This window comes from Magallana gigas, chromosome 1, assembly GCF_963853765.1.
Source record: "Magallana gigas chromosome 1, xbMagGiga1.1, whole genome shotgun sequence".
Taxonomy (NCBI): Eukaryota; Metazoa; Mollusca; class Bivalvia; order Ostreida; family Ostreidae; genus Magallana; species Magallana gigas.
In genome coordinates this window covers 23669241-23690446 of record NC_088853.1, presented here as the reverse complement: position 1 = coordinate 23690446, position 21206 = coordinate 23669241, and the positions used below count along the sequence as shown (strand labels likewise).

At 30.8% G+C, this 21206-nt stretch overlaps 1 protein-coding gene across 1 annotated transcript; it reads left to right on the top strand.

Annotated features, from left to right (window-relative positions):
- The first annotated feature begins 980 nt into the window (after nucleotides 1-980).
- Nucleotides 981-8794, top strand: LOC117688265 (uncharacterized). The gene is made up of 5 exons (XM_066088790.1): nucleotides 981-1420; nucleotides 5462-5552; nucleotides 5883-6062; nucleotides 6960-7087; nucleotides 7326-8794. The coding sequence occupies exons 1-5, from the start codon at nucleotides 1064-1066 to the stop codon at nucleotides 7464-7466; spliced, it is 897 nt and encodes a 298-aa protein (XP_065944862.1). The 5' UTR covers nucleotides 981-1063; the 3' UTR covers nucleotides 7467-8794.
- Nucleotides 8795-21206: the final 12412 nt, after the last annotated feature.

Genomic DNA, 21206 nt, shown 5'->3' with positions numbered 1-21206 from the left:
TAATTTAAGTAATTAAATTCTTCGCCAAATATATGCTGTTGAAAAATATAATAACTAGTTAACTTCGTGTGTCATCCAATAAACGTTTTTGCTTTGTTTGATAATAAACAAAACAAGTCTTAACGTACTAAGGACTCCAAAGAAAAAAATCGGAGATGAAGTTCGATTATTGGAACAAATTAAATGACGAATAAGACATGGAAAAGGTAAAGAGATCAAATTTATTGATAGCCATGAAATATGGATAAACACGAACAACATAGAAATAAAAATGTAAAGAAAGGTAATGAAGCAAGCCGACGCGTATTATACTAAGCAAGTTTTGTTTAGCAATTTTTCACTTATTATTTCCTTGCAACCAATATTGATATAAAAATAAAATATCATCAGTGTGCTACCTTAAAGACAATTTCAGAAATTTTGCCACAAAAAAAAGTATATTTAATCCAATTCGGAACATACTTAATAAATTTTTAAGTTTTCCAAAAAGGCTGATTTTAAATGATTTTATATTAATTGATACATCTTTGTCAATTAATGCCAGATGTGCAATGTCTGTAGCAGAACAGAAATAATACGGCGTATTAAAAATTCATAATAAAAACATTATCAATATATATTAAGTTAAAAGGCTCTAAAAAAGTTTTGAATTATGCATGTAAATCAAAGCAATAAAATGTACTTTGATCTGAATATTAAGTTTTTACTGTTAATGGTTTCACAGTTTGTCATTTATTTTTCATGCTTTGCAAATATGATCTTTATAAATCTACTTTGAAGGGATCGATTTATCGGGCAATACTTTTTTTAAAAATTTGATAGTATTGATCAAGGGGAAAAATATATAATTATATAAACCTGCCCTTTGCTTCATTGTGGAGGAAATTTTTGATAACCTTATGCGTTTTATCTTTTTCGTTGGATTTAAACAATTAGCTTTTTCTTGACAAAGGTGTTTATTACCGTTTCATAAAAAACCTAAAAAATAAAAAATAAAAAAAGAATGATATGAGGTAGTGAAATATCTTTTCCGGTGTTTATTTGGAATGACTTTAGAATAGCGATGGGCATCGCAGCGTATACTTCGTTTAAACGGCAAATCATCATGAAATTATATTTTATATTGATATATGAGTCAGCTGTTCTTTATGCACCAAGTCAGTCTACGACGAATCTTCGACATAGCTACTCCATGCTACAATACGGACACAAACTAGACAGAAGGATGATAACGTCGTATGATGGATATAGTATTCTGGATTGTGTGGAGGATTGTCTGAGAACAACACGATGTCGGTCCGTCAACTACCACCAGGGAGCCCACTTCTGTCAGACCAACTTTGAAACCAATGTTTCTTCACCAGATCTGTATTTAGAGAAACCAGGGTGGATATATAGTGCAAGATCTGACTGGGATAAGGTAAAACGATAGATATAATGATCGAAAATAAAGTAATAGATACATTTAAAAAAGAATAAAATATGACAAGTAAGTAAATTAAGGTTAGGTAAACAGGAAATTCACAGTCCAGTGTAAGTTTCCCGAATTCTAATTAAAATAGAAAGTGCATATGATTTGTGCAGCAATTCCTAAATTTTAAGAATATTCGTCTTAATATGACGTCATAATGTGTGTTAGCTTTGGCATGTTTTTGGTACTACATATACGTATGTATTACAAAATATATTCAATTATTGTTTGTTTAAAAAATCAAATGCATTTTGATTTCCCTATTTCCATAATACATATATCTAGCCTTAACTCACCTGCGCATGAAGTCATATAGTATGAAGAAAAACCAAATGCCTTTTACACTTCGCTTGGAGATCAATAGAAAAGTTTTAGCATACCTGCGTATTTATTTGACCGACACATGAAACTAAACATTGTAAGTCAATTATAAAAATAGTCATTCTGATTTTAATCAATAATCAAATAACATTAAAGGGAGAACTTTCATTACAGTGCAAGGCTTTAAAAAAAAGAAAGAAAAATGATTACCTGTACGCTTTTTCATTGAATAAAAACGATTCTTAATATGGCTTCCATTAAAAGTACATTTAAATGTTTACATAATTATCTAAATATTCCATCTTTTTTAACACGAAATAGTGGTCAAAGTTTATGACCTTCATTTGGGAGAATTATCAATATATGTCACGTGGCTATCAATTCAGGAACCCACACTAAGTATCAAACAAAGTAGCATTTACTATATTGCATGGCCCTTAACTCCCTCAATACCCTAACTCCGTCCCTTTCGGAAAACACCTCGACGTTTGAAATCAAGTGCGATAATGACGTCATTTTTACATGTAAAAAATCTTCAATAAAATGTCCACAATTTACAACGGTAAAATTTATGAATGTGTTCAAACATAACAAAATTACATCTTGTTCATTCTATGCAACAATAATTGCGTGGAATCAGCTAACACTTTTTTCAGGCGTGCACTAAAAACGATATTTCTGACATGCGGGCCCATTCGATGATTTACGGTGGTCAATCCTTATAAGAGAGGTCAAGATGAGACATTTCACATGTAATTCATTTTTTATTAAGGTTAATAATACATTTTATACAGTCCGCAATAGTGTTTATGCACTACACTTGATGGTAACGTCAAATCGCTCATGCCGTAATATTTGCCTTATAAAGGATTGCAGATATATACTGTATGTCGGTATTTAGAATTTGCTACATATATATGTAATAAATAAATAATATAATCATTAATATATTCATTTTTGATATAGTATATTTGAAATATTTAGGACAGAAATCAAACTGCATCCATACATTTTGAAAAGATCATTGTGATTGTTTTTACAAGGACCCATTTTTTATTCTGGGGATAATTTCACTTTGATGAAATTAAATACAATTTAAATTGAATACACCGATTTTACTTATTTTAACTTGGCTTAGATACAAGTTGAGTTTAAATTAAATGTTAATGTGTCTTCATTGCCTGGCGTATCATAGATCATGTGGGTGACGGAGTTAGGTTCATAAGTTATGATAACACGTGTAATAAACGTCGTATTCAGAGGCCTTATTTGATTAATAATAATAAGATTTTTGTTGATAATTTTATGAAATATAACGTTTCCGGTAATATTTAGTGATTGCAAATATAATAAAAACAGCAAAACATAATTCACAGAGAAACGCGGGATGTTTTCTGCATATGGTTACAGTCATTTCATGCATATCTTTTACAATTTAATGCTATGCTATGGTATGCGATTTTAATGATATGCTATGAGATTTGTATGCTATGCTATGAGATTTGTATGCTATGCTATGAGAAATTGAAATGAAGGGCTTAATGATATGGTATGCTATGCTATGCTATGGTATGCTATAAGATTTGAACAAAAAGGCCTCCATACACAGAAGAGTTCCACACATTTCGAAGTGAAATAATAAGAAGCCAAAGTTTACCACAAATCTATCATGTAAACATTTATTTTTTCAAATAAAAACATTTAAAACAAAGTTAAAATAATGTTGTATGCTATGCTATGGTATGCTATGGTATGATATGACGAATGCGATTCTATGAGATTGTATGCTATGGTATGAAATTCCAATGCTATGCTTTGAGATCCCAATGCTATGCTATGAGATTTCAATGCTATGCTATCCTATGGTGTATGTTGTAAAAGATATGCTTGAACTGACTGTAAGGAGTTTGGGTACTTGGGGATACCGTTAATAGATGAAAAGATTTGCTTAAATTTGTATAACCCGGCACGCTACAAGACAAGTAAAAAAAACGTCATAAACGCTAAAAGATACGTTTGAAAATTGAACAGATTAAGTAAAACGAACTCAATTTGAACAGTAAATTACCTAAAATTAGATTATGAACGCATCCTCTACCCAAGTTATACTCGTGTAACCTAGGTTGGAGCGTAGACTGTCACAACCAAAGTAATATTGTATAACTTGGGAAGACATTTAGTTCATTTCTTAAATAGTTCACAATCAAGTAAATCATACAAATATATAAAAAAAGTCAACGAAATGAGAGAATTGAATTTTTCACTATTTTTTTAATTTCATGTTTAAATTGCATTAAAGGTCATTCCCATCTACACTGAACCAAAACTTTTTAGTGTACAGTCGAAACCCATTTGATTATATAACATAAACAGCAAAAGGACCAAGACCTTTGTATCCATAAATAATGAATAATTCAGGCACTAGCATTTCAAAGGCTTTTGATCTTTGCCATTCCTCTTTCTGTCTATGCAGAGGGCTTTACATTAGATACTGTTCCTAAGGTTTAATATACTTCGCAAACGAAGAGCCTTTTCATGTACATGTAATATTAAACACACGCTATAAAACTACATTTTTTTGGTTTTTTTTTATATGTATAGCCTTGTTACCTCGAATATATATGACCTCTATTGGTAGTGCACTAAAGTAAACTAAAGCAGTATACAATTGTACTTATGCACTAGTTTATTTCTAAATTATTTCTACAGTTTAACGGTGTAGAGGAGCAGTCCCCCTGGTAGCTTCTTTTTCCAATTTGAAAAATGCTATATGGTAGCCCCCCCCCCCCTCCGGATTAAAATCAATGTTTGGAAACCACCAGGTTGCATATAATTGAATATAAGTTCCATGGAATACAAGCATATAGAAATTAATTTAGGGAAGTTTTCGATAATCTGTTTGGTTTGAAAAGTATATGCATATTCGTAACTTTGTGTTCTGAATTTGGAAATGAAAAATGTTTGAGAATTTTCAAATAAATATAACATCTGTCTTTCTGTTTACACAATTCTGTTCAAGCTGAACTCCTATTTCTGTTGGAGAACTGAAAGATCCGCTCATGCACAATAGTGTGTTCAGACCTTAACCACTTTTTATCGAGGCAAGATGATTGTAATTATCTAAAGGATATGCCACCTACATGTACAAGTGGATGAAAAAATGATCGGCATAAAATGGTATTAATTAGATTCGGTATGAAATGGTCTTTATAGACAAATTAAATACAGAACGTTCGTCGTTACCAACTATTGTCATCATAAGTGATTATTCTTTTTTAAAGTGTAATATTTGTATACTTTTTATAGGTTTGATATTAAATGCAGAATGTATATTACGTATTAAAATTTATATAATATAAGACCAGATTTAGTTTCATAAAAATCTAGTGGAGAATCTACATAAAGACGTTAACAAACATAGCATAATGTATTCTTTGGTTTACCATTCATTGTGAAAAAAGTAGCAATTATCCAAAACAGTGCACTGGTACATGTATGAGTGTTTTCTGTAGAGTTTGCGAGCATGAGCCAAGAAGGAAACATGAAATAGTATAAAGACAATAGTTTATATGGAACAATTAAATGCATGATAATTTTAATTGCATTTTTGATATTAACAATATTGCGATCTTATAGGTTTAAAATTGAAAAAAAAAATCATTTAAACAGAAGGTAGCAGGAAGTTGTTCACTGTCAAATTGTTCCATAAACGAGAGATGCATCCCAAAGCCTTTTGGAGAGTTTTCCTGTATCTTGTCAGGTATACACAATGTTTTTATTTTTTTATATTTATTATTTATTTTAGATATTATTATCTATTTTATTTTTTCTATTTAAATATTTTTAATGATTTTTATTCAATGCAAATAGGTAAGTTTTATTATGATTTTTATTTCAAAATCACAAAAACAAGTTTCAAATATTCTTTGAAGCAAAAGGAATATAATAAACAATACTGTCATGTAAAAGAGCACGGAGAAAATTGAATTTCGCTGATTTGGGGTGAATTAATTATTTACCAAACAGGTACTATAACAAATGATAGTAACATTTAACTAATATGAATTTGATATGAAATATCAAATGCCAGATTGCGGAGTTCCTTCAGATGACGGATTTTCCTTGAAAAAAGTACAAGAATGGGATGCCATAGGTATAACAAGAGGGATCCATGTTACGTGTATGGAAGGATTTGAACAACGTGGTTCTGAACTGTTTATCTGTAGATCCGACGGATCGTGGAAAACGGACCTAAACTGTACTTTTAAAGGTAACTAAGAAAGATACTTTATTTGACAGAATTAATTTTCTTAAACATTGATGAATTTTTGAAAAACATATATTTAGAGTTATATATGAGTTTTAGCGTCGGTCGGGGCGGAGATGGAGCTCCAACAAAAGTGAATTTCCCTATGTTTTATATATATCAATATCATTCACTATGGGTAGGTATATGTCAATTTGAGAATTATTGCAATGTTTGTGCTTATTGTATATGTGTGTATCTATGCAATATGTATCGTTTCGATACTCTCAAATTGTCGTTTAACTGTATTCCACCTGTATCTAAAGCGACTGTGTAGTGCGCGGTCAGCACGCTAGGTTCCGTTCGTCATCGAAAGCAAGATTTTTTGTCTTGCCTAGATGGCCGAGTGGGTAGCGCAGTGGCCGCTGACTGCTAGAAGAATGGGTTCCAGAGGTCGTGAGTTCAAGCCTCGGTCGGGGCGGAGGTAGAACTCCAACAAAATTGAATTTCCCTGTGCTATATATATATATATATATATATATAGTTAAATCCAAAAAATATCGCATTGTCCGGTTTTCTATAAAGAACATTTGAAAAATGAAAGACAACACAGAGTAAAACGTTAGCGCTTTCATTAAAAAAAAGTCTGAAGATTGAATGAATTTATACTTCCCTTGTTTTGAACCAACCGAGAGTAAACGTTACATGTAAAATGTTTCCGAACAATTATGAAAATATAAACAAATATAAATATAAGTATCTTTTTAAAACACGGTTATTAAATTTTTCCAATTATTGTGAGTCTATGTTGAATTTGTATGCGTTTTTGACACAACCCTGAGTAAAAGTTTGTAATTGTTGTTCGTGTTTATCATTTTTTCTAAGGATGTTTTTTTTTCTTTTAAACTAAATAAAAAATAGCAGGATGTTATACAGACATACAAGACCGTGTGTTAGGAAATGGACCCAATTACCCTCCCGTAAATGGAAAAATATATTGCAAACGTGTATGTAAAAGTCTTGGAGAATTCAAATATTTTGGGCTTCAGGTATGGAGTACTCTAAGACGAGTTATAGTTTTTGACATTATGCAATTTTGTTACATTATAATTCGGTTAACATTGTAATTGTATAATTCAAATATATTTCAATTAATGATCAATAGTTATTTCATTTTACTAGTTCGTTCGTCGATCAACAAATGATAGATAGATGATATATATTTTTTGTAGATACGAAAAAAATACATCGTTTAATAGCTTGAAGAAATCTTAATTTTATTTTTAGAACGGGAATCAATGTTTTTGTGGAACACAGATCAGATTCTCTCCAGAGCTTTTATATAACAGTGAATGCAATTTACCATGCCAAGGTAACGACGATGAAACCTGCGGTCAATCCTGGAAAATGGAGATTTATCTCATATAAAACGTTACAGTTTGATTTAGGAATCAGCTTAAACAGTAAAACTTGTTGAATATGGATGTTGTGCATACCGGCATGATGTCCAGTCCGGCAAAATTATCCAGTCCCTTGACATTTTCTAATCATTTTATGTTTAAAAAATGTTTTGCAATCCGGATCTTGTCTATTCTGTAAAGTGGCCGCGATTAAAAGAACCAAATACTTATAATTAGTGAGAGTTATCTCCCGTAATCCTGCCACTTATCGATCGGCCTTATGCAGGATAATTACTGCTCAATTATCAATTTTTCTTCGTTGTTTTTTATTTAAACAACTGTGAATATAAGTCCAAACTAGCAACTAATTTCAGTTGATACCGTTAGGTCTTGTTATAAATAAATATGCATTTTTTACCTGCCAGCATTATATCTAAAATGGGGGTTGTGTATTTTACTACACCTCATTTTTTTTCCGGTCATTATTCTTGATACTGTGGGAGTAAGACTGCCGATATTGTTTGTAATGCGTTGTTTGGTTACTCTTACAGAGTCACATTTCACTTTGTCAAAATGTTCCATTCTTTATTAAATTCCCGTTTATTCACGTTTTTATTTAAATTCCCGCATATTTATCCATTGTTCTCGCCATTACGTAATCAACCGCATGTTTACTTGTCGCGTGATGTTTAACAATTTCCTGTGATTCATACTTGTCTCGTATCGGACTTCTAAGGTTAATCAGTTGTTTGAAAACTTATCAATTACGATGATTTGATTGAAAAGTATTTCCATTGTACGTATTCCGTTATGCAATTATTGTTTTCCAATTAAAAAATGAATATCTGCACCATAATCGCGATCAGGGAGGGCATATTTCAGAAGAATTAAACATTTTGCATAAAAGACGATCAAGACCTACTGTATTACATCCTAAATTCAGTTTGAATCAATGTTCTCCAAACCGGATTTTGCCTTATCCGGCCAAATTTTTAGGAACCACAGACAAGTTTTACTGTATATTCAAGAATATATCATGGACAAAATGCCTGTCTTTTTATCTCATCGAAGTCTCATAAATACATGCAGACACTTCGACAGTTAACAGAAAATGCCATTTGCATTTTGCTATCAAAGCTTAAGGTGATGATATTAGATGTAAGGTAAAATTTCTACATACCATGATTGCATATAATAAGTATTAAAAATGAATGAAATGAATTTATCTCCAGCTTAAAAATTCGTAGTCAACTGATTGTATACTGACGTATTTAAAACCTAAATCATTAAGCCTTAGTAATATTCTGGTCATCTGGAAGCCTGTTTAAGGAATGACAAATTATTAATAATACCTTGAATGCAATTCATTGTTTCAATAACTTTGTATAGTTGCGTTGTTTAGACATTTTGACATGTTTCCTGTTACTTTTATTTTTTTTAATAATGCTTTAAAAAAATCAAGTGCTTTCAATCAATAGAGTGTGAATTCCTCATGCCCTATTGTTTTTCTACTGTTGTGCAGAATCAATTTTTTTCATGTTCTTGAGTGCCCTTAGTCTTGCAACCAACTGTTGCTTTCTCTCTGTTCAATAGCATATTTGAATTCCCGATATTGCTCTGTGCTTATCTATGCAGGTATTTAAGTGATATAATGAGTAGAAGTTTGCTGCAAAAGAAAGATAAATCGGATATTAATTCTGTTATTAGATATAACTTTCATTCGTTTTAGACTTTTAAGAATTTGAAAGAAATTCCTGATGATGTATTTTATTTAACATTTGATTTTAGTTACTCATTTTGAAAAGAGCACACGGCAGGTGTGACCGGTCAGCAGAGGATGCTTACTCCTCCTAGGTACCTGATCTTACCTCTATCTTTTTGGAGGTCCGTGTTGCTCTGCTCTGCTTTGAATTTGTATTTTGTTTTATGGGTTTTTGAGATGGTTGACAGTTTGTTATTGTCATTTTTTTCATTTAAAAAATGTTAGTTTATCGCAAAAAAAGTTTTTTTTACTCATAATAAATGGTTATATTTGAAAATTAGATTGATGTACACCAGATGGTACAAACAAAGTTTCACGTTTTAATGAGTTAATGAATTTAGTTTTTTTTTTAAACTACAGATAATTTAAATTGTACTCTAATTTAAAAATAATACAAATAATATCAAATTTTCAACCGATATAATGTACATATTTAACAAAACATTTTGCATGTACCTTTTTGTCAAATCGACTGTCACATTCTAAACTTTGACAATACAATTTATTAACTCATTTGAATTTGTTAATTATAAGAAAAAAAACATATCTTCATATACAAATTAATTCGCAACTTAACTGTAACTCCCCAAAGTCAGAAAGCAATCAACTTTACCTTAAACACAATTATAATTAGGATAAAAAAATGTTTTAACTGCTTTTCGTTTTAGTAATGATTAAACTTATATTTTTTATTGAACTTAATATTTTTTTTTTTTTTAAATATAATTAAATCGCCTAAATTTTTTTTTGCATTACGGTTAATTGTTTGCAACTCATTTCGATTGACAGTCGTCTTTATTGAAAAACATTTAAAATTAATTTTCAGAATAACTATAGACAAAAAAACAACAACAAAGGTGTTTTGGATATCTTTAAAATCAATTTCAAACCCTAGTTTCGATTACGATTTCTAACTGATTTAATACGTCAATGCGTGGTAACACGTTGAGAACGATGTTTAAATAACATATTTCTTTTAACAAGAAACTTCTAAAACAAACAGAACTGTGGATATGGTCAAGTGGATTACACAGATATTCGTAATATGTCTAAGCAGAAGAAATACATTCGAAAAAAACTTGTAATAATTAACCATAATATATTGCATGCATTTTTTTTAATCGATACAAAATGGTTTATTAGATATTATTATTTTTTTGACATTTTATTCTTTTATTAAGTGCATTAGGTACATTTGTACGAGAAACATTAAAACTCAAACCGATGTTTCGACTAATCTACATTTGCTTCAGCATAGGTAGATAAGCAAACGTCTTTGGTTAATTGGAATGGACTTATAATTGCATTTACTAAAATTTGTTAATTTTGTAATTTTCATTTTAATGCTTATTAATATTAGAAATTCGTTCTTGACAGGCAAGGTTATATGTCATAAAAGTTTCTGAATCATAGTATCGATTTTTTTATACAATTTGTAACCAGATAGCCATGCTTTGCCCTTGCATAGCAAATTATTCACTATGATAATTATGTTTACCTAAATACTGCACAATGAATTGTAATAATGAGAACTAACAGAGTGAACTATGTGACTCTTGTAGCACTGCGCAGCATTCTTAAATGATTTTATGCAACGGAGTGTAGAATGCGGACACAATTACAAAGAAATAAAATAGAACTCTGAAATTTGAACACTAAATGTTATCTCATAATCATTGTAGATTGGCCGAACTGTCAATCATTAGTAAAATGTTATATTATCCCCAATAAAATGATGTTAGACAGAATTTTATTTTGGGTTTTGGGTCAGCTTATAGAGAACTGTAATTTTTGGGCTTAGAATTATATTTACAATTTTTATTTGGGTGTGAAATTAGAGATTTTTAATTTAGAAATTGAATAAGAGAGTATTATTTTTGGACTGCTTCTAATTGATGTAACTCTGATAAAACTATACGATCACGCTTTTTAATAAACTGGTTGTGAAACAACTTTTGGACTTTGTGATTCCTAAGTTTGAGTTGAGCCTCAGTTAGATCAAGAAGACGAAAGGCTTACAAATCGTAATAGACATTGTATTATGTTTTGCTAAACAAAGTAATCAAAAATTTAAAAATGTATGAATTGTTGATAAAACTGACACATTTGAACACTAATTCAACAATGTCTTTTTCATTTTACCCAAAACACCTAATAGGAAAAATATATTTACATATAAATACTTTATATACTAAATCAAAAATCAAGAAGTTAGGGGAATCATAGATTTTGATTGATGATGTGATGAAAAACTGAAACGAGCTGGTCATTTTCAACAAAACAAGTAACACATCTTCATTGTTGTCATAGAATAAAGTCGGTACGGTATTTACAATTGTATTTTTGCTGGTTTTCTTTCAACCTTCTATACTTTTAAACAGATGTTAATAACATATGCACAATCCTTTAATTGTAGGGATCACTTAAGTCTTTCGAATAAGTCCATGCAGTTTAAAAAATTCTCCTCTCTAATCATTTAAAGAATTAATTACTCTTCCCCTTTTTAATTTAAAATTGGATTTGACCAAGTTCGCTGCATGGATAAAAGGCTTTGTTTGGTAATTCATTCGGGATATGAAGGTAGCCACATTGCAGAAAAAATACATAACCCGCGCTAGCAGGTTACGTATTCTTTTTCTGCAATGATTGCTACCTTCATAACCCGCATGAATCATCAAATAAAGCATTGTATTGTTTATATTGAGATCTTTCTTTTAACTAATCAATAAAATTGATCATGAAAAGTGAGTAGACTTCACTAAATTACTGTTAATGTACATAAGTACGTTAGCTAAAAGAAACAGCCAAATCGCTTTCCGTGTTACTTTGGGTCTGATATTTTTAGGTTATTTCGTGCAATCCGTGCTTTTTCTTAGGTTGCTGTAGGCTTCGTCCAATCGATAAACAGGGCGTGCTGATTTTAGTTCTGTCAATTTCTAATGAGTTTCAGCCGCTCTTTTTTTCAACCATTCGATTAATGGGGCGTGTACATTTTTTCAGGCTGTTTTTATTTAAACAATAACATGCTTTCTTTCGTGATTCATTCGGGATAAGAAGGTAGCGACATTGCAGAAAAAATACAAAATATGTAATTTTTTTCTGCAATGATCGCTATCTTTCTTTTGACCAATTAATAAATTGATTATCAAAAAGTAAGTAAAATTAACTAAATTACTGTTAATGTACGTAAGTATGTTAGCTAAAAGAAACAGCCAAATTGTCTCCTGTGAGACTTTGCATCTTAGAGCATCATGATTATATCGTGCAGTCCGTGGTTTTTCTTAAGTCGCTGTAGGCTTCGACCAATCGATTAACAGGTGTGTCAATTTCACTCTTGTCAGTTTCAGCCGCTGTAGAGTTCGACCAATCGATAAACGGGGCGTGTAGATTTCTGTCTGGCTGCTTCTATAGAGCTATGAGTGAACTATAAGTTTCCGTAAGAAATAGAGGAAATAATACTCGATAGATGTAAATATAAAGCTATGAATGAACTGTAAGTTTCCCTAAGAAGTAGAGGAAATAATACTTGGTAGACGGAAATATATTGGAATTTACTAGCAAACATCCATTAAACATGCAAAAGACCTACTTATAGAATATATGTAGTCTCTTTAGACTATACAGCTAGAACGTGTTCATAAAATTCAATTCAACATGGTTGATTTTTTGTTTTGTTAACTGATTTGTTTAGCTCGTACATCCAAAGAAATTACAATTCTAAAAGCCCATTGCAAGATTAGCGATAGTTCGATGCTTATATGGCGTTGAATTATACAAGAACTTGTCAATCCAGCATACAGTTATGGCACGTTTATATCTACCAAAAAATTCAAGTACTTTTATAAAGTTTCATTTCTTATCCTAGAGTTTTTTTTCTAAGTTGTTTGTTAAATGCTGACCAATTTTGAGAAATTGAACTAAACATAAATTTTTCTTTGAAGTATCAATATCTTATTTCTTTTATGAGTCACTCTTTAGGTCAACTAGAAGTGGTAACATTTAAATTCATCTACCATAGCACAACACAAATATATTGATCAGATTGCTATGACAATAATATGTGCTTATGAACATTAGCGGTGACTGATGACACGATTTCACAACTGAATTCGTCTTCAATATAATTTCATACCAAACAAAGAACCCTTTAGAACACCATGCAGTTAAAACCATTTAAGCGAAAAATTGGTGTATCAAAATTTGATGATTTTTCGACACCAATTAATGTCCCGTATATGTCACAACAATATAGATAACAAAATGAACATTTTAGTACTAATACTGACTATTTAAATATCGTCTTCATAGATGTTTTTTTACTCATGCTATTAACAAAACCTAAAAAAAACAAATAAGAAAAAACAAACAAACAAACAATACATCTGCGATCAATATATATTAAATCGATTTATTTTTATTGTTGTCTGGTGCAATACAAAGTAACGAAATGATTTAAAATATTACGACCTACGCCATGGCATTATTGTTTTCTCTTTACGGTGATTTACGATTCTGTTTTATGACGTTAAAGGCATTATTGTCCAATGAGACATAAAGGACACAATCATATAAACTATTTAGCTTTAAGACATGACACAATTGTTTTTTTTTTCTTCACGATAATTTACGATTCTGTTTTATGATGTTTAGGTCTTTTTCTTTAACACTTGTTTAAAAAACATGTTCTTCATTGCTACTCCATACTACAGTAAAAACATATGTAGGGAGAAGAATGATGTCGTGGTTTTAATATAGTGGGTTGTGAGAAGGTTTTTCGGAAAATAGCAATATTTCCAGGAAAATTTTGTCTGTGATTAATGCCAAGAAATATCAATTAATAAAACAACGCAGTAATTCTCATAGGATTAAAGTTGTATTATCAGTTATCTGATATAATAATTTTATATATAAGGGACCCAGTAGATCGAAGTGGTTACATCTAGACATCTAAACATCACAAAACTCAAAGTGTTAAAGCTTTTAATATACAGCTATGAACGTTGGCGTTGAATATTTGAAACAGTTTCATAAATTCCTTACGTATCAAAAGCAATTCTATTTTAAAGCATTTATGTTGACGACTTCTGGATCAATAACCTTGAAACTCAACAGGTTGAATTTTTTAATTTATTGATTGATTATATGAAACCATTGAAACAACTATGTGTACATGCATATTAAGTGTCGCAATGGTTATTATGACAAACGGGCCCTGAACATCGTAAATATAAATGATGAATGTTTCATTATTTTATACCGTAAAGTTTTGCGTTTATAACTAAATTCTTTCGCATCAATACTAGTCATGGTTGACTTGGTTAATGTCAGTAAAAGACTTATATGATGCTTGCGTTTACTTATGTGTCTACTGTAGAGGGTGTGTCATATATTTTGAGTACATGTGTTGCAGAATGTACTAGTCCTGTTGTCCCCTATATTGTGCTTTGGGTAGATATTCATTTTCAATGTGTGAGAATAATAGGGGGTCATACTTCCATTTTGCACCACAGATTGTATTATTATGCTTATGAACCCCCCTGGTTTTTTTTTTATATCTTTTAGCCATTTATAAAATAAATGACAGTTTTCATTCTTCCACATGTGTTCTGTTTAATATTTTATTACTGCCTGAGCAAAAAATAAAAAAAAGCTCATTTTCCTTGACTAGGTCTAAAAAGCAGAGGAATTAATCAATACCAGTTTATTGTTTTAACTTTTAGCCACGGGTAGTCAGTTTTAGTAATTGTTGACTTGGTTTACGTCAGTGAAAAGGTTTAACAGTAAGGAAAGGTTTAAAAATTTTTGTTCCAAATTTTAAAGTTATTCTGTTTATCAAAATGAACATCTTGAAGTTTTGTAAATGTGTATTCCCTTAGAACAATCAAAGGGAATACATATCGTGACCTCAAAGTAAATTATGACGTTATGTCGTTAGAAAGAACAGAGAATTCTCTCTGTACACACCACTGTAAAAATCAACCGGAAGACACGATCATTTAACGCCAAACAGACTGTATAAATACTGTAATAATTCAACTTTTAACCCATATGGTATCGTCTAGTGCGACTCTAAGTAATATTCAACAAATAATATGACATGTCATGAAAAAAATGCCTCCACTAAACGATATTTTACGCTTTAATTTGAAGATTTGTTTAGTATTTCCTATCAGTCGCTGTTTTGCTGACCTTCGACATGGCTACTCAATGTTGCAGTATGGACACAAGTTGGATAGAAGGATGATAACGTCGTATGATGGATATAGTATTCTGGATTGTGTAGAGGAATGTCTGAGAACAACACGATGTCGGTCCGTCAACTACCACCAGGGAGCACACCTCTGTCAGATCAACTTTGAAAACAACGTTTCTACACCTGCGCAGTATATAGAAAAACCTGGATGGATATACAGTAATATAGAGGACTGGAACAGGGTAAGAAATAATTAATAAATTTGAATATGGTGTATATTGTTCAGGAAAATCTGATAAGTCTTTTACAAGTGTCTGTCATTTTAAATTAAGGTTTCTCCACCCTTTATGTTTTTATGGTTAAATCCGTGTAATGTTTGTTTAAATTTAAAAATCAATGAAAGCACTCATATTGAACCTAAATATTGGTTTTTTTGCAAATAATTTGTTCATGCTGTAGTAGCTAACACAAGTACACTATAAGGGCAATTATAGCGACGGCTGTTCTCCAATCAAACATTACATTTTTTTTTACTGATTTCTATGTGATAAAGCGGTTTTTTTAAGAAATTAATTGCAATCCTTTATTTTTTGTATTTTTACATTTGAAGGCCATTTAGCCTTGCCAATATGAAAGCTATCACATTTAAAGTGCATTTTGGTATAATTTCTCAACCATAGTAAGTACAGTTTGGCAACGTAAAACGTTTATAACTTTTGAAATAATGGTTTAAACTGTCTGCAATTTGGGCAATTTGAAACTCAGTATATTTTCTATCGAAATATGCAAAGAAATATTTACCTTGCCAGGGAAAAATTTATGAATTGCAGTCTCTGTCAATTTTTCATATGTACAGTTTTATAAGTTAACTTTTGTGTTGAATTCAGCGATTTCAACTCAAACTACTCTTTATAAATTGTTAAACATTGGTACCATTTCACTTTACATAGCTTAAAATGTGTTAAACACAAGTTAAATCAACAAATATTGGCAAAACCATGCATCACATAACACAAATATTATAACCGATAACGGATAAATATTCCAGAATGCTTACAATGACGTCATGCGACAATCGAAAGACCTAAACCTAACTGAATAAAAATTAATCCAAGAAAAAATCTTATTTTTGCATTTAGATACAGAGCTGTGATCAGACAGATAATGTAGATCCATTATTTTAGATATAACTTAGGGTATTCGATGTAATTTTACAGCACTGGGGAGTATGACGCAGATAATAAAGTTGGGTTTTGTAATATTGCCACTCCTTTCGAATAGAATGAACGCATTCAATGCTATTCTTTTTAAATAACACATAAATGTTGTTTGACAGTTGTGGTCATCAGAAAATGGTGATGTAAGATACGACTGTAGCAAATTGGGATCAGAAACAGTATTTTGGAAGTTCTTGTTTTTTTTTTTAAGTACTTAATATTTTATGAATGTACTTCTAGAGAATACCGTGTGAATGTATATGTAAAGAGAGAAAAATGTACCTCACTGTCCTTCTAGAAAGTGCAAAAATTCAGAGCGTCTTATCAATTATTAATTCATGTTGTTTCCCTGGTGTGAACTCGCTTTAACTTTTAAAGTGTTACTCATTTGTGAAATATGCAACATTGATTTCGATACGCGAGTTCGATGATACTTATTACACCATTTACCTTCGTTTGTGCGACTTCACGTTTTGAAATTTGTATTATCCACGAATTCTATTTCAAATCAGAAAGTTTACTACTAACTTTATAAAAGTCATGTGATGTGTAAACGAGTCTTTTCCGATCTACTTAAATCCTTTGTATTTATATATTTTATTGTACCAAAACCTACACACTTGTTTTATTTATTTTTTTTTAATTGGAAGGACATAGTCACAAACACGAACACAATATATTAATCGTTACAGGACTTATAAATCAACGATAAAGCGGGAGTAGTTACATTAAAAAAAAGATCAAAGCTATCAATACAAATCAAGATGTGTTATATTTATTTACTTTTATGTTTAAGTTGTTAAATTTTTTACTTAACAATAAATTGTATTAAAAGGGCTGTTTTCATATGTTAAGAAATATTATCCTTTAAAATTTATGATATACAAGTTTTTGCTTTTTTGGGGGGTAAAAGACAGAAAAAATTAAATCGCGTGTTTGAACAGTAGAGCTCTTACGTCATTTAATAATTTTTGTGATGTATGCATGTACCGTCACACATATGTGTCTATTTTTTAGCATCATTTTCGTCCTTCGCTTTTTTCAATTTACATGAAAACTAGGCCGATCTCGGCCTTTCGTGACGTTAGTTCGATCAAAGCGCACATTTTATAAATGAAAAAAATGATTATAAAGGTTTAAACTTTCTAAGATTTACTTCTTGTGATAATACGCAGAAATAAACTCCTCGGCTTTGATAAAGAATCTACAATATACAGAACATAAAGTACAAAAAATAATGTAAATACATGTATGTGCAAAAAAATGAAAATGAAGAACATTCGTAAATCATAACATTACAAAACTACATGTGTATTAATTAGTATTTTGCAATTTTTTTTGTATATTGAACTAATGGTTAACCATTAACAAAAATGTTCAGTAATATTTTTTTTTTACCTAAATAGATACACATGATTGTAGTCGTTTTGAAACTTCTATCAATCTTCTATGGAAGAACAGCTTTGAATAAAAGAAAATATCTAAGCATAAAAGCTAAAATATATGGTATTTTTCTTAACTATACTAAGGTTTATAGACTGAAAAGATCATACCCAGAAAATGTTTATGAATGCCGGTATCACATGTTTTATTCCCCAACAAATCATATTTAATCTAGTGAGATTACTACACACATTATGCAAGCAATTCATGTTTAAAATGTATTTTAATAAACTTGTAGGATATTGCTGGAGCTTGTTCAACTTCTAATTGTGCTCTCAATGAAAAATGCATCCCAAAGCCTTTTGGAGAGCATGACTGCGTCTTGTCAGGTCTGATATTTTATGTTCTTTCTTTATTTTTTTCTAATGTTTAAAATGTAATCATTTGTGAGTTATCATTTTTTAACATCCATTAAAGTGATTATCAAGGAATACTTACTTTATTGTAATATCAGTAATATAAAACCACCTACTGGTATAAAGTCTCTGTGGATCAAGACAACACATTACAATAGTTTTTTGCTTTCTTTGTTTAATAGAAAAGGGTTTATGAAAGTTTTATTTGATAAGTACATGTATTTGTTAACTTGAATGAAGAGAAGTAACGTACTGTAAAGTAATTTTGATATACAGTAAACCTCGGCTTTAGCGAAGTTTCAGGAACCAATTAATTGACTTCGTTATATCCGTAATTCGTTTTAACCGTATAATGAATTCGTATTAACAACTATAGCGAACGCGGGCATGTTAAGGCTTCCTGATGGATTTTACAGCGATGTGTAGAAAGTCACTTGTCTGTACTTCATACCATATGACGTCATAATTAACTTTGACGTCACGATCTGCATTCCTGTCGATAGTTCTCAGGGAATGTATCTCAACGTTTAAAGTGAATTACATCAAACCACTATAAATCCGCATGTTTTCTTTACATAGATGCTGCCGTTAATGCTAGACGTACAGAATTCACTCATATCAAAAACCAGTATCAAATAATCGGCAGTTGTAAAGCTTCGTTATAAGTAAAAGACTATTTATAAACTAGTGGTTTGAAGACTCTCCCTGCTACGTGTAAACAACTGAATGAAGAAATTTTAATGCATGTAAAACCAGCTTGGCGCAGGTGAAAGATGAACACAATTTTAGAATTTTTTACGTAAAATTGGTAGAGAATATAAGTAACAATGTGAATCGTGCTACGGAAACATACGGATTAACCCCAATTTTTTGTAAATCGCTTTTGATTAGTAAAAATGTGCATTATTTTGATGATTTTCTGGAATGTTTCAACAATATCTTCCATAAACGAAATATCTATTTCTTTCCATGCAAGAACTTCAAAGTATATGACTTAACAAAGAATTTTTCTTAAAAACATGTATGATTTAATGTTATTAATCACCTGCGCCGATGCGATTTAAAAAGATCATTTTCAATATTAGGATTCGCCCGTCACGTGATTACAAAGAACATATGACGTCACAAAATGTTTCAAATATAATGTTTAACATCGGTGTCAATAAATGTAACATATATTTTAAGAAATACTCCCGGTCAAAGTATTTTTGCGATGATTCAAATAATATCGCTTTCCAGCCGTATTTTAGCATCGGGACGCCTTAACATTGCTGCGAATTCACAATATGCACGTTTTTTTCATGAGACAATAGTTTTTACTAATTGAGGATTAGAAGAAAAAAGAAGAAAAATATATTCCTTTGATGCCAATAATGATCGTTAAATCCGAATTCATCATGACCGAAAAATATTGCAAGGAATTGTTAAGAAATATACCGGGGACTCAAAAAAAAAACTTCGCTATATCCGAGAATTCGCTATATCCGTGTTCGTACTAAACGAGTTTTACTGTATTACTTTAAAATACCAGATTGTGGTATCCCTTTGGGAGAAGGATTTTCACTTGATAACGTGCGGGAATGGGATGCTATTGGAATAACAAGAGGGCTCCACATAACATGCTCTTCTGAGTATCAACAACAAGGTTCTGAACGCTTTGTCTGTTTATCTAACGGACTCTGGAAGACAAACTTGAACTGCACTTTGAAAGGTTTGATTCAAATACATATAATAAGGCCATCCTTAAAATATGTTTGCTTTGAATTGCCACCTGAAGGTTTCTAGACCCAGGAGGGATGGACTTTTTTTCATTTTTAAACTTGGAGTTAAGAGTTTAGCATGCTGAAAATTGGTGAAAAATATAAATCTCCAAATCAAAAAAACAGAAGGCTCTAAACGTTTTGTATGTTTATCTAATGGACTGTGGAAGACAGACTTTAGCTGTACTCTGAAAGGTTCGAATCAATTCAAAATACTGATCAATTTACTGAAGTACTAAAAGCCGTGCACACTTTTGTTACCTCCTTTTGGAGGATTACTTTCGATTATCTTTATTTAGTGCTTGGTGTAAAAAAACAAATGTTCACTTTTATGGGAATGTAAAATATAATATATAAAATTATATATATTATAAATTTGATGCTTATGATAATACATGTATTTATAATATAGTGATAAATTGGTGATGTGCCTACCTACACCAAGGCTTTTTTTTAAAAAGCCCAGTAAAAATTGGCTGTAATACTTTGTAATTTGGTCTTTATGTATAAAAAAAAAAACATTTATTTTAGGACTGCAGGCTCATTCATTATCCCATTTTGGGTTATGCAGAATTGCATTGGCATGCATACTAGCTGTTTCTTAAATGATATTACTTTTTAATTTTTTAAATTTACCTTTGGTAAAAAAAAACCACAACACACATGTCGAAGAAATAAATTTATGTGTATTAACAATATACATAAATATTTATGTTGTTGTAAAATATATGTTGGTATATTTTGATAAAAATGTAACAGGTTTGGATATAATTTGATCAACTCTTTTTAGCCTGTCCTGTCGGTTATACAGAGGTATGGTCAAATTCTGCAAGAGTTTGTCTGCGATTTGCTGCTGAACGTACTTATTATTGGGACGCCAAACTTGGCTGCTCAGCTGATGGTGGAGATCTTGTGAGAATAGACACACCAGATATCAGACTTGCCTTCTTACATTTTGTTAAAGGTACATTGATTCATGTATATTGACCATACTAATGTTTCTGTCATTATAATGTTTAAGTAGATCAATTCATACG